Source organism: Ceratotherium simum, chromosome 8 (assembly GCF_057802395.1).
Source record: "Ceratotherium simum simum isolate JZ-2026a chromosome 8, ASM5780239v1, whole genome shotgun sequence".
NCBI lineage: Eukaryota > Metazoa > Chordata > Mammalia > Perissodactyla > Rhinocerotidae > Ceratotherium > Ceratotherium simum.
In genome coordinates this window covers 3,766,046-3,780,309 of record NC_141907.1, presented here as the reverse complement: position 1 = coordinate 3,780,309, position 14,264 = coordinate 3,766,046, and the positions used below count along the sequence as shown (strand labels likewise).

At 61.2% G+C, this 14,264-nt stretch overlaps 1 protein-coding gene across 4 annotated transcripts in view; it reads left to right on the top strand.

Moving 5' to 3' along the window:
- Window positions 1-10,817, top strand: part of SH3TC1 (SH3 domain and tetratricopeptide repeats 1) — a 56,470-nt gene extending 45,653 nt beyond the window's left edge. For all 4 annotated transcript variants that reach the window (XM_087434871.1, XM_087434869.1, XM_087434870.1 and 1 more), the window contains 6 exons: window positions 1,555-1,735; window positions 3,012-3,162; window positions 3,610-3,732; window positions 4,453-4,603; window positions 5,655-5,851; window positions 9,481-10,817. In XM_087434871.1, coding sequence (XP_087290997.1) covers window positions 1,555-1,735; window positions 3,012-3,162; window positions 3,610-3,732; window positions 4,453-4,603; window positions 5,655-5,851; window positions 9,481-9,738 — 1,061 coding nt within the window. In that variant the 3' untranslated portion in view covers window positions 9,739-10,817. The remainder of the gene's footprint in view (window positions 1-1,554; window positions 1,736-3,011; window positions 3,163-3,609; window positions 3,733-4,452; window positions 4,604-5,654; window positions 5,852-9,480) is intronic.
- The last annotated feature ends 3,447 nt before the right edge of the window (window positions 10,818-14,264 follow it).

Genomic DNA, 14,264 nt, shown 5'->3' with positions numbered 1-14,264 from the left:
CCTGCCCTGTGGCCTCAGTGCTCACCAGCGGCACGTGGCCCCCTCTGGGCCTCTCAGACATCTCCTGTGAGGCCCCTCAGGGTGCCGGGGGATTCAGACTTGGGAATGGCAAGCTAGGGGACCCAGGGGGTCACACTGTTCTCCTCTCCCCCATTTGACTGAGGGCTGGGGTGACACTCCACAGTCGCCTGCGCTGCTCTGGGTCATTTTTCAGTCCATCTGGGTAGTTTGTGTCTTTCTAGGATTTGTCCATTTCAGCTAGGTTACCTAATTTATTGGCATATAATCATTCATACCATTCTCCTCTAATCCTTTTATTTCTGTAGGATGGATATTAATGTCTTCTCTTTCACTTATGATTTTAATAATCTGCATCTTTCTTTTTCTCTTGGTCAATTTTGCTAATCTTTTTCAAAGAACCATCATTCGGTTTTATTGATTTTTCTCTATTGTTTTTCTGTTCTCTATTTTATTATTCTATCATTTCTGTTTGAATCCTTATTATTCCTTCCTTTTGCTTGCTTTGGGTCTAGTTAACTCCTCTTTTTTTAGTTTGTTAAGGTGGAAGTTTAAGTTTTTGATTTGAAATTTTTCTTCTTTTTCAATGTAGGCATTTACAGCTCTAAAGTCCCTCTAAGCGCTGCTTTCTCTGCGTCCTGTATGTTTTGGAATGTGTTGCTTTTATTTCCACTCATCTCAAAATATCTTCTAGTTACCTTTGTGATTTCTTCTTTGGCCCACTGGCTAGTTAGAAGTATGTTGCTAATTTCCACGTATTTGTGAATCTCCCAAACTTCCTTCTGTTATTGATTTCTGATTTCGTTCCATGGTAGCTGGAGAACACACTTCGTATGATTTCAATCCTTTTACGTTCATGAGAATTGTTCTGTGATCCACCCTCTGGTCTGTCCTGGAGAATGTTCCATGGGCGCTTGAGAAGAGCGTGTGTTCTGCTGTTGTTGGGCAGCGTCTGTTAGGTCCAGTTCGTTGACGGTGTTGTTCAAACTTCTCTTCCCTTGTTGATCTCCAGATCATTTTTAACAGTGAAAGCTCTCAACCGCTCCCAGCCCCCTGGTTTCAGGAGAGGCAAGTAAGGCTGTGGGTTTGGAGCGGGGCTTCATGAGGGAGCGTTGGCTCTGGAATGCCAGAAACAGATTTGCTGTCTGCTCTGGACTCGGTACTCAGCTTAGGACTCAGTTTGCCTGTCTGCAACATGGGGATGCCAGTGTTCCCTGCCACGTCAGCCCAATGTGAAGGCGGCCCCTGTTGGCTGGGAGGAGCTTTGTGAAACAGAAACAGGCAGCCTGGTGTGATGGGAGAGCTTGGCCAGGACCTCCAGCCCTGGGGGATGTAAAAATGATTGGTGTCATCTCTCAAGCATCTACAACGCGCCCCGCCTGGCCCCATCACAGTGTGCAGGTCGGGCTCAGTTCCCCACCAAGATGACCCAGCTCACAGAGGCGTGGAAGAGGCAGGCACACAGCGGGGGCCTCTGAACCCTGCAAACGTCACTGTGATGTGATGGTGACTTCTTCCTTTTGTCTCCCCCACAAGGCCAGCTGCTTGCCGTCCAGCGGCTGTGTCACTTCTACAGTACAGTCATGCCCAATGAGGCCCAACGTGTCGTCTACCTCGAGTTCCAGCTCTCACTGGCCCGCAGGGCGGCCAACAAGGCACTGGAAGGGCAGCTCCTGGAAACCATCAGCCGGCTCTACCTGACCCTGGGCACCGAGCGGTGAGGGCTGGCTCCGCAGGGCTGGAAGGGGTGGCGAGGGTGCTGGGCCCCTGACCCTGGGCACCGAGCGGTGACGGCCAGTTCCGCAGGGTGCTGGGCCCCTGTCCAGGGGAAGCCCCTCCTCGGAGACCATTTCCTTCCTTAGCACCAGACAGGCTCTGAGCTGACAGGTCTGGGAGTCATCCCAGCCGATGCGCATGACGCGAGTCCCACGGCCCGTGTCCTCCAGTCTCCACTCACACGCCTCCCCGACAGGTGTCTCATCCCCAGGGGAGGCTAAGCGTGCATTTCTGGGCTGTTCTTCCTGCCGTGGTGCCTTTTGTAAGCTGACCTCTGCATGCCCTGCGTCTTTTCCCGCTGGCCCAGCTCTGGGCCAGGGCCATCAGGTCCTCGTCTGTCCCCTCAGATGTGAGGACAGCGGCCACGTGTGCCCCGAGCATCCCTGTCCACAGGACACAGAGCTGGTTGTCCCACCTGCTTCCCCTGGGGCAGGGCTTCAGGGTCCCGTGTTCCCTGTGAAGCCCACACTGAGCATCCCCAGCAGGTAGGGTAACAGATGGCTGGGCCCTGCAGCCCATGGGGCCCAGAAAAATAATAACACCTCCCTGCAATGTAGGGATGCTTTGAGAGAGAGGGAGGAGCCCAATTTCCACAAAGACTTGGGAAATGGCCAGTCTTGGCCTTCACCCCTCACCCTTGGGCCTCGGTTTCTTAGCAGGACAGATGGGCCAGTGCCCTAGATCAATGCTTCTCAAAGTGGGGTCCCCGGACCAGCAGCTTCCACAACACCTGGGAGCGTGTTGGAAATGCACATTCTCAGGCCCCACCCCACACCTGCTGAGTCAGAAACCCTGGGAGCAGGGCCCAGCAATCTGCATCTAGCAGCCCTCTGGGTATTCTGATGCACGCTGGAGACTGAGAACCACTGGCCTAGGTAATCTCTGAATTTCTGCCCAGTGCTGATGTTTCCTCCTGTGTCTAGAGAGGCCGTGTGCCCGTGTGTGGGCAGGCGAGCTGAGGCGGGCAGAGGCGGGATAGTGCGCTCCTCCTGGCCACATGGCCGTTTCCTCCAAGGAGACTCCTGATCTTTGCTGCACAAGCCGTGCTGTGTGTGCCTCCTGCTCTCCCTGCTCGTCAGCCTGGGATGGGCAGGGTCTGCTCCCGCTCCCGGTGTCGCAGGGCCACCGTCACCAGACCCACAGTGGGAGGAGCCGGGTCGGCCCGCACGCGGCGGCCGGCCCGGGAGCGTGGTTCTGACCATCCACACTTATTCCAGGGCCTACAAATCCGCGCTCGACTACACCAAGCGCAGCCTGGGGGTCTTCATCGACCTGCAGAAGAAGGAGGAGGAGGCGCGCGCCTGGTTGCAGGCGGGGAAAATCTACTACATCCTCCAGCAGAACGAGCTGGTGGACCTGTACATCCAGGTGCCAGGACACGGGCGCGCGCACTCGCTCCCTCACCCACCCCGAAACCACGTGGAGCACGGCTGCCTGCTAGGGGCCCGTGTCTCCCTTGCCCTGGACCCCCCGCCAGACAGCGCCTTCCACAACAATCTGAGCTCCCGGGGGCCAGGGGTGTGCCCCTCACAGTGCCCTGCACCACCGTGTTAGTACACAGCAGGTGCTCAATAAATGTGCAACGTTGTGCCCACTCAGCTGACACACAGAAGATCCTGCTTCAGCAGCATATGGCATGTCTCCTTAAAAACACGTTTATCAAAACGCTTTCCCAAACATGATGTGATTTGGAAGAGATTGAGAAGCCCCGTTGCTTTGTGAGTGGAGGGGGCTGGCTGGGAGGTCCCCACCGGTGGGCAGGGCCACCTCGCCCTGCGGGCACTGTGGGTCTCACGAGAGTCTCTGCATCCCCAGGTGGCACAGAACGCAGCCCTGTACACGGGGGACCCCAACCTGGGGCTGGAGCTGTTCGAGGCGGCCGGAGACATCTTCTTCAACGGGAGCTGGGAGCGGGAGAAAGCCGTGTCCTTCTACCGGGTGAGCCGGCCGCCGAGGGTTGAGCCTGGGGGGGCCTGGGGGTGTCCCGAGATGGTGGAGGAGCAGGTATGGTGGGGCAGACGCCTCCCACCCGGGGGCAGGACCGCTCCACACACACACCTAGTTTCCTGGTGGTTTCCCGGGTGGATGATCTTGACTCCCACACCCCCACCTGGAAGAGACAGAGACAGGAAGGACCATCTGAGGCCAGAGGCAGCTTGAGACTTACAGAGGATCAGGATCCGATGATCTCAGACAACCCTGGGATGAGGGTCCTGTCCCCATTTTACAGATGAGCAGACCGAGGCTCAGAGAGGCACAGGGGCGTGTCAGAGGACACACAGCATGTCAGCGGGAGGATGTGCCCCCCAGGGAGGGCGGCTTCTCCCGTCCTCTGTCAGCCCTGGGGCATTTTGGGAGCACTGAGGGGCGCTGACCCTCCTGGTCGGGCCCTCATTGTCCCGGAGGGGAGGGGCTGGTCTGAGGTTATGCAATGTAGAGAGACAGGCTGCAGGTCACACCCCAGCTTGCTCACGACCCAGTGGCCCTGGAAGTGTCACGACCTCTCTGAGCTGACCTTTCTATCGGGGACAGGGCTGAGTAAAGATCCAGTGGGACGGGAGGCAGGAAGCTCCCAACACAGTTCAGGGCTCTGAGGAGGGTACCGGGCCCGGGCTGGCGCCTGCAGCAGCAGGCCTGAGCCGCTGCCTGTGTGGGCAGGACCGGGCACTGCCGCTGGCCGTGACCACAGGGAACCAGGAGGCAGAGCTGCGGCTGTGCAACAAGCTGGTGGCGCTGCTGGCCGAGCTGGAGGAGCCTCGGGAGGGCCTGGAGTTCGCCCACGTGGCCCTGGCGCTCAGCATCTCCCTGGGTGAGCCCCCCGCACCCCTGCCCACCAAGAGATCTGGAGGGCAGGGGCAAAAGGCTAAAGGCAGGCCGGCCCAGGACGGCTGTCGGGTCCCCCGCTCTGCAGGCTGCCCCTCCCGTGCAGGCGGGCTGAGGTCAGCAGCGAGCCCGCCCCGTCCCGGCCCCTGGGGCGGTTGGGGGTCTCTCGGGCAGTGCCATGCTCGCTGCGTGGCTGGACTTTCTTTGCCAGCTCTGTGGCTTCCTCTGCCTCTTTCCCTTGCCGACCACAAGGGCTGGGCAATGCTCCCTGCATCCGGACACTCCAGGCTTCTCGCTGGGCCCTGCATGTGCCAGGCTGGGCCACCGGCCCCTCTGCGGGCCCTCCCTTCCCGTCACCCCCTCCCCACTCCCGGCCTCCCCTGCTGTTCTCTGGCTGGTGAAATCCCAGTCCCCTTTCCAGAAGCCGGTCCCTCAACGCCGGCACCCGTCTGTCCCAGCACCTGACTGTGCTGTTCCAGGCCGTCCGTCTTCCCCCAGAGACAGGGATCCTCTGGGAGGGCCGGGCAGCGCTGCATGCCCAGGACCCTGCACACAGTAGGTGCTCAGCAGGGTTCACGTGCCGATCCCGCATTGCCGCCCTGGTAGGGGTAGGATCCTGGAGACAGCCTAGTCTGGCGACTCGCCGAGTGTAGGGTGGAGGGGCTGCTGAAGGTGCACCAGGGAGGGTCACATGTGGTGTCCACAGCTTGACCTGAGCCCTGGTGCCTGCGAGTGCGCAGACCGCGTGACTTTTGGGGTCTCCTAGCCAAAACCAGGAACCAGAGGTACCCCTCTGGTCCAGGCGGCTATGTGTAGGCACAGAGCTGGGGCATCCAAATCCACGACTTTGCCGTATCCCCCAGGTGGCCGGGGAGCAGCCACTATGAGGTCACTGTACAGATGGGGAAATGAGTCCCAGCCGGGAAGTGAGTGGCTGGAGCCTTGAGACGGTGTCGGTATGGGTGCTCCCGACTGGCTTGTGCCCCGGCCACCCACGCAGCTGTGTCCTCACAATGCCCCCCGCCCCGTGTCCCCAGGGGACCGGCTGAACGAGCGAGTGGCCTACCACCGGCTGGCCACCCTGCACCACCGGCTGGGCCACGGCGAGCTGGCTGAGCACTTCTACCTCAAGGCCCTGTCACTCTGCACCTCGCCGCTGGAGTTCGACGAAGAGACGCTATACTACGTGAAGGTGTACCTGGTGCTTGGAGACATCATCTTCTACGACCTGAAGGTGGGGGACCAGGGCGCTCGGGGTGTGGGGGGCCATTGCCTCACCCTTGGGGTGGGACTGCACCCAGACCCCGGAGCCTGGGTCCACGTGCTCCTCCAGTGTCGGCCCCAGTGATCTCCCCCAGGCTCCAGGCCTGGCTGTGAGGAGCAGGCGAGGTCAGCAGACACTGTCCGAGCTCCCCCGTGGACCAGGCCCTGCCCTCGAGAGCTCACGGTCAGTGAGGGAGGCAGATATGTGAACAGATGATGGCAGTCATTGGGTAAATGACAAACAAAAGGGAGTGTAGTCGGGGGGCCTCCCGGAGGAGGTGACTGCCAAGCTGAGTCTTGACAGTCAAGCAAGACTTAGCCACCAAAAACGTGGGAGGGGGATAAAGACATTCCAAGGGGCAGGGGAGGGGTCACCATTATCCCCAGAGACCCACGTTGCAAAGTGCAGCCCAGATCTGGCACCTCTTCCAGGAAGCCTGCGAATCTGTGCAGAGCTCTTTCTTCCTGGAATCCCGAGACACCTTTAGCCCTCATGTCATCTGGGTGGGGCACGTAGTTATCACCCCACTTCACAGAGAGGGAATGTGGGGCCAAGGATGGCGTGTGACAAGCCCCAGGAACACCACTCCAGGCCACCTAGCAGAGTGGCTGTCCTGCTGCATCTGGAGGGGCAGGAGCTGGGACCTCTTTTCCATCCATCTCCCAGCCCTGCAGGGGACACAGACGTGGACCTGGAGATGTCTCCTCCGTTGCACCCCTGCACAGGCAGATGCCCCCCATCACCCCACCCACGTCTAGCACTGCACCTGCACAGTGTCCCTGCTCGGTGCTGGCTGAGGGGTGAGGGTGCCCCAGCCCAGGGGCTGAGTTCTCCCCTCCTCCTCCCCACTGAATGACATCTGGGAGCTGGGGCAGCCCTGGAAGACCCCACCGGGTCTGTACCCCCCACCCCCCATCTGGGGAGGCATTGGCTGTGCCTGGCCACACCTGGTGGTCAAAAGTGGTCACTGTGGCCACCTACTGTGTCAGAGCCAGACTGTTCTGGGACAGCCATGGGCAGTGGTGACCATGGCAAACGAGCCTCACTGCAGTCCAGGCTCTGCAGGGTCCAGGCTCTGCTCGGTCCAGGCTCTGTGTGGTCCAGGCTCTGCTCGGTCCAGGCTCTGTGTGGTCCAGGCTCTGCAGGGTCCAGGCTCTGTGTGGTCCAGGCTCTGCAGGGTCCAGGCTCTGCAGGGTCCAGGCTCTGCAGGGTCCAGGCTCTACGTAGTCTAGGCTTTGTGTAGTCCAGGCTCTTATAGTCCAGGCTCTGTGTGGTCCAGGCTCTGCGCGGTCCGGGCTCCGTGTGATCCGTGCTCTTGGTGGTCCGGGCTCTGTGTGGTCCAGGCTCTGCGCTGTCCGGGCTCTATGTGGTTGGCTCTCCACATGCTCTGCTGCTCAGGAGGAGCTGGGGCCCCACAGGACAGGGAGGAGCCTGGCGCTAGGCCTGGTCAGCTGATTACAGGAGGCTTCGGAGCAGTGAGGCGGGGCTCCAGTGCCTGGGACCCTGGGACCCCAGGACACTTTGACCCTGGGACCCTGCGTGCTCTGTGTCAGTGCCCGCCCTCCCAGGCCAGGTCTGGGCTGGGCCCTCCCTTGTGTACGGGGCCATGGAGGCTGGTGACAGAGCAGGACTGTGCCGACCTCACCTGAGCTGTGTATGCCCGGGGCCCTCTGCCATCCGTGACATGTGCCCCTGACCCCTGGGGGGTCTGAGGATGGGGCCGCATGGAGCTTGTGCCACCCCAGCTTCCCTGTGATAAATTACCAAGCAGCTCTGCACTAGAAGGGGAAAGAGGCTGGGGAGGTGAACGGACTTGCCCAAGATGGGGGAGCGGGAGAGCCGGGCCAGGGGCAGCTCCAGGCCCCGAGGTGCCTGATTTGATGCCCAGGCTGATGCTTGCTCACTCACCTCTGACCCTGGGATGGGGCCCTCTGGACAGGCCTTATCTCTCTGCAGTCACCGGGGAGGAAGGAAAGGGCGGGGCTGCAGCTGAGGGGCCAAGGTCCCCGGGCCCAGGTGGCTGAGGTCAAGGGGCAGAGAACACCGCCTCCTTCCCAGGCTGTGCTACCGCCCACAGCCGCCATGGCGGCTCTGTCAGCACCAGGCCTGCCTTTACCAGGACGGGGCCGTGGAACTCCCTCAGGGGCCACTGCCAACCTCACACCCTCCTCCACGTGCCCGGGAGGAGAGAGGACCCTTCATGCCCTGAGTGTGAGCCGGGGGCTCCCCTGCTCGGGACCGGGACGGAAAGGAGACAGGGGGGCTGGCCGGGTCCTGCGAGTGCTGCCCTAGGGTGGGGAGTCCATGGGCCTCTTTGTGGATGGTCTCTCTGAAGGGGTCATCTTTAGCCTGTGTGGTGTGTCACGGTCCAAAGAGTGAGACGTGGAATAGCACAGATTTGGGTGTGAATCCTGGGTCTGCCACCCACTAGCTGCTACACGCACACGTTCGACATGCACACACACTCACACCTCCCACCCCCAACCACCCACTTTGGCTGATTCCTTCTGTTTAGTCGCGATGTCCCCTCCTCTAGGAAGCCCTCCCATCCCACCCCAGGCTGAGTGAGGTGCCGCCTGGGGCTCCCACAGGCTGCTGGGCTTCCCTCTGCCACAGCACCTGTTGTCCCTGTGATCAGTGCTGCCCCAGAATCAGCGTGGCTCCCGCCCGCGCTGGGTCAGCGCCTGGTAGGGGCTGGGGGTGTTCGCCGGCTTTTACTTTCTTCGGGGTCATTGCCCCGCCTGGGCGCAGCGAAGAGCCAGGGCTGGTGCACTTGGACTTTGTCCTCTGTGCTGGGGAGCCGTCAGGAGCAGGGGAGGGGCGGGCAGGTTCGGGTTTTCCATCTGTCCCTCGGGTCACCTTGGCGTCAGGGGAGGGGCCTGGGGAGGGGCTGGAGGGGGGCTGGGAGTGGGGAGCATCCCGACCTGGAAGGTTGAATGTGAGGCAGAGGCGTCTGAAATGGGAGCAGATGTCCGGGGAGTGGCGCCTGTCAAAGTTGCAGGGAGGATCCTGAGACGAGACCTGCGAAGAGCTTTGTGCTGGGCCTGGCCCGTGGAGGGGCCCGGACAGGCTGGCTTCAGTGTGGACTCGGGGTGGAGGGAGTCTCGCCCCCGGGCTGGAATGGACCCTGCAGGGGGCTCTCCGAGCAGCCCTGGGGAAAGCTGTTGCTGTCCTCCAGGAGGGCCCCGGGCAGAGCGGGGAGAGGCTTCGGGAGGTGGGGCCGCTGGAGGGGACGAGGGGCCAGGCCCTGCTCCAGAGGGGGGCTGCATCAGGTCCGGAGCACAGGAGGGACCGAGGGGCGCCGAAATGCCAGGCCAGGCCCACGCAGACCTCGGAGTCCGAGGGGAACGGGAGCCGGTGTCGGCTCTCAGGCCACCGGGGTGGGAGAGAGCCGGGAGCCGAGGCCCGGGCAGCTCCGTGGAGGCCTGGACCCCGGGGGAGCGCACCGCCTGCCTGAGGCCCTGGCCCTGGGCGCAGCCGGGCCCACGGGCAGGGGCGGGGTGGGGGGAGCAGCCTGCGGGGAGACGGCTCGGTGAGACCTCGCCTGCCTCCAGGGTCGGGGTAACATCCGGTCCAGTCCCTCACCTGTCTCCCCCCAGGACCCGTTCGACGCGGCCGGGTACTACCAGCTGGCGCTGGCGGCGGCCGTGGACCTGGGCAACAAGAAGGCGCAGATGAAGATCTACTCGCGCCTGGCCACCATCTACCACAACTTCCTCCGCGACCGCGAGAAGTCCCTCTTCTTCTACCAGAAGGCCAGGACCTTCGCCACTGAGCTCAACATCCGCAGGATCAACCTGGCCCCTGAGCGGGGCTGCGGGCGAGCGCCCTGGCTGGCCCCCGGCCACCCGCCCTGAGGGCCCTGTCCAGGGAGTGGGTTCCCGTCTGTCCCGGTGTCTCTAGGTGGCTCACTTTCTGGAAGTGGAGGCACAGAGTAGGGGTCAAATAGCAATAAATGTCTTTGCAGTAACCTGGAGCCTGCAAGGCCCCTTCCCTGGTCTGCCTCCTGGGGAGTGTCCAGGCCCTGTGTCCAGGCCCCGGGGCCCGCCCTGCTGCCACACCCCGTCCTCAGGCATGAGCGGGAAGGCAGTGAGCCCAGCAGACCCAGGCCAGGTCCCCCTGCCGGCCACTCACTGTGTGGCCTCGGGCAAGTCAGTCCCCTCAACGCCCAGTCTCTTGCCTGGCAGCGGGAGTCGGTCGTGCAATTCCCTGGGCATCTGCTCCCGTCCCCGAGCCTATGTGTCCAGCCCTGGGCTCTGCCTTCAACCCTCAAACCGCCCTGCGAGGTTGGGACTGTTTCATCCCTGTTTATGGCTGGAGAAACAGAGACACAGAGAGGCTAGATGCCTTGCCCAGGGTCACACAGCAGGTAGGTGGGGGCAGAGTTCCAAGGCCCAGTGCAGTGACCATCACACCACCCTGCCAGCCTGCCTGGATGGCTGTGTCCCCATTAGCACCCAAGGGTGGGTCCTGGAAGAAGGTGCCAGCCCGTCATTGTCCTGTCCCTCTCCACCCCTTGTCTGTGTCAAGAAAGCGACAGAGACAGGGGAAGGTAGCTCAAGTGTCCCCCCACCTGGGGGTCCTTGGGCCCAGCCTGGCTGGTCCCACCCCCAGCCCCTGGTCAGCCCTCAGGAAGCCCCTTGTGGAGTCCACTGCCGAGTGTGTTTAAAGCTTGTCTGGTCCGCCTGCCCCAGCCCTGCCCCCTCCCTCCCCACCCCGCTCCTGGCAACCAGCTAGGGCCCGAATCCCGGGCCCTCCAAGGTGGGAATCGGTCCTCTCCCCGATTTACAGGTAGAGAAGCCAAGGCGCAGAGAAGCCGTGGGCATCCCGGGTGGTCCTCACCCACACGGCACTAGTCCGAGCTTCTCCTCTTCTTTAATTTATTTTGTTAATGAAGTGAAATTCACATAACATAAAACTAATCATTTAAAGCGCACAGTTCAGTGGCATTTTTGTGCATTCACAACGTTGTGCAACCACCGCCTCCGTCTAGACCCAAAGCATTTCATCTCCCCAAGAAATCCCCTGTCCCCGTGAGGCAGGCACCTCGCATTCCCCCCAAGACCCTCGTTTAACAGAAGGAAGCTGTGGCCTGGAGAGGGACTGGCAGGTGGGGCAGAGCCCTGATTTGGTCCTGGGTTTGCTTCTGCGCCCAGGAGAGGCGGCAGAGCCCGGAAAGGCCGAGGAGGAGGGCGGGGGCCTCCATCCATCCATCTTTCCTCTGGTCCTGGGCTACAGGGAACCTGAGCCCCCACCCTGCTCAGGGGCGGCCTGCAGGACTCCCCAGGCCTCTCCCACCAGGGGGCAGCAGAGAGCTTCCCAGAACTGGAGGCTCCTGGGCGGCAAGGAGCAGGTCCCAGCAGAAGGGCTGACAAGCCTTCTAACCTTGACCCCAAACTGCCTGCTCCGTGGGCTGGGTCTGGAAAGCGGAGGAGGCAGCGCTGTAATTGAAAATACGAAGACAGATGACCCGTGCTGGACGCAGCAGGAGGGGCCGTCACAGTAACCCCGAGGACAGATCTCTGAGGTCATCCACCCGCCCCAGGCCTGGGCCTGCAGCCACCCCACGCGGGGTGGGACCCGCGGGCCGGGTCATTCTCAGTCCACCACCTGCCTGGGAGAACAGGGCCCTGGGAGTCCGTGCCTTCTCCGACCCTCTACTTCCTGTCGTTCCCCTGCCCCTCTCACCTGGGGTTCCCCCCCAGCCCCGGGCCCCACGGGAGGCACTGGCCTCCTGGGACCCCATCACTCAGGCAGCAGACCTGGAGGTCCAGAGGGGAGGCTCAATCACCCAACCCCTGGGTTCAAGTCCCAGCCCCCTACTTACAGGCTCCCAGCGGCCCCGTTACTGCCTGTGGGATTCAGGGTGAGAGTTTATTTCTCCAAGCCCCAGTTTGGTCACAACTAAAATGAGGCTAACAATCCCCATATTGTGGTTGAAGTGAGGATTTGAGAAGCAGGCTCAACTTGGCGCCAGGTCCAGGCTACAAGTTGCCTGTTTCCTATTAACAGTGCTGATTCCTACGGGAAGAGCTCCAACAACCACAGGCTACAAACACTGAACCAAAGGTTGAGTCACTCTGGTCAAGTTGCTTAACCTCTCAGACCCTCAGTCTCTTCTTCGTCTGTAACTAAAGACAAACCCTACCTCAGGGTTCTGAGAATGAAGCAAGAACTGTCCTGGCACAGAGTGGGCAGAACTGAGGCGAGGACCGGGCAGGTGGAGGCCGGGGCTGGCTGGCGTGGGCCCCCGTCTGACAGCTCCAGTCCTGCCTGCCTGTCAGAGGCCAGGGCCCCGGGCAGCAGCCCCTCGAGACCCTTTTTCAGCAGAGCGGGTGTGAGATGGGAGTGTGCCCGGCACACAGTGGGCACTCAGCCCTGTGCACTGAGTGGGTACACGGCCCAGAAGCCCCACGCCCTGGCTTTAGAAGGAGGTGCCGGTGTCTCCACTGGGTCCAATCAGTCCCACGCAGGGTCACTGTGCACCTACTGTGCGCAAGCTCCATGAAGGCCAGTTGTAGGGCTGAGCCGTGCGGGGACCGGGGGGGACAAATGGCCCCTCCTGGAGAAGCTCCTGGGGCTGGAGATGAAATCACACTCCTTGCTGGGGGTCCCTGGAGACTCTCCCACCCACCTCCCCAAGCAGAGAAGGAAAGCAACCTGCCCAGGGTCACACAGCCCCACCTCCTGACTGCTGGGTGCTTGAGCTCCGCCCGACACGGCTGTCTCTGCTCTCCTTCCTCTGCAGCGTAAATGTTGACCCAAGTCCAGGTTGGCCCCAGATTTGAATGAGGAAACCGAGGCTCCGAGAGGGATAGTGACCATCCCAAGAATGCGCAGTGTCTATTGTCATCCTCATCATCGCTGCAGAGCCACTGCAGCCCCATCGCCTCCAAACGACAGGCAGGAGCTACGAGGAGGTGGGTGCGCCTCGGCGTGAAGCTGAACTCTCTCCTGGGCACGGTTCTCTAGAGATGGGAGAGACCGCCTCAGGGAGACGGGAGCTCCTTGCCAGCAGAGGGGTTCAAGCAGGCAGCGGAGGGTCTTATGAAGAGAGCAGTGTGTCTAGGTGTCCCTGAGAGTCTGCTGGGGGCAGTCAGGTGCCCCTTGGACCCCAGTCTGCACCACCCGTGACCCCAGCTGCATTTGGGGGAGCTTGGAGCAGTCAGCTTGCGCTTCCTGGGGCGTCCAGCGCCTGGTCGGGAGGGGGGGCTGTCAGTCACGGAGTGTGGCAGGTGGGGCCTGTCTGCCAGCAGTGGGGTGGGCTCTGTGCAAGGGCAGGGGCAGGAAACAGGTTCACGTCCAGGCTTTGCCTCTCGGACCCTGAGTGACCGAGAGCACCCAGCAGAAGGCGCCCTTCACATGCCCATGTGCCTTGCCCTGTGAGCCTCGGTCTTCCCATCTGTAAAGTGGGTAACGAGACGGTCCCCACCAGGCTGTTAAGAAGATTAGCAGCTGCGTATGAAGCACCCAGCGTTTTCCACAGGGTTATGAAGCTCACAAGGGTTGATGTGAAAATGCGAATGGAAACAGTGGTGACATGCTCTCACCCTGATGAAAGGCAGAATTCTAAAATGGCCCTGTGTAATCCCCTCCCCTTGAGTGAGACTGTGACTACAATAGGATATCACTCTCATAATTAGGTTATGTTATGTGACAAGGGTGGAGAGATTTTGCAGATGTAACTAAGGTCTCTAATCATTTGACTTTGTGTTACTCAAAGGGGAGATTATCCTGGGCGGGCCTGACCTAATCAGGTGAGCCCTTTACAAGAGGGCCCAGCCTTCCCTGCAGGGAGAGATTTGAAGGCGCAGAGATTCTCCCATGGCCTTGAAGAAGCAAACAACCACGGTGTGAACTTCCTGTGGAAAGGGCCACGTGGCAAGGAGCTGAGGGCACCTCTAGGAGCTGAGTGGTCCCCGGCCGGCAACCCTCAAGAACACGGGGACCTCAGTCTTGCAACCTCAAGGAAGTGAGTCCCTGATTCTCAGATGAAATCGCAGCCCCCTGACACTGTGATTAACGTCTGCTGGGACCCTGAGCAGAGAACCTGCCCGTCTGCTGACACACAGAAACCGTAAGACAAAACATGGGTGTTGTTTTCAGCTGCTAAGTTTGTGATAATTTGTCACGAAGCGCAGAGTACAAATACCAGGGCCAAGCCCCAGGGGTCCCTGCAGCCTGGAGCCCCACCTTGAAGGAGCCCTGGTCAGCAGCATGCCTGGTGGCCCCTGCCCCACAGACCTCCACCCCACCTGGCCACGCTCTCCAGGCTCCACAGATCCCCGTGGCGGGGGGAGGTTTGGCTCCCGCAGCAGGAATTAAGGACGGGGGGAAAGGGGAAGGGCTGGGTGTCGGGACCCCAGGCTCTCAGCCACCCTCC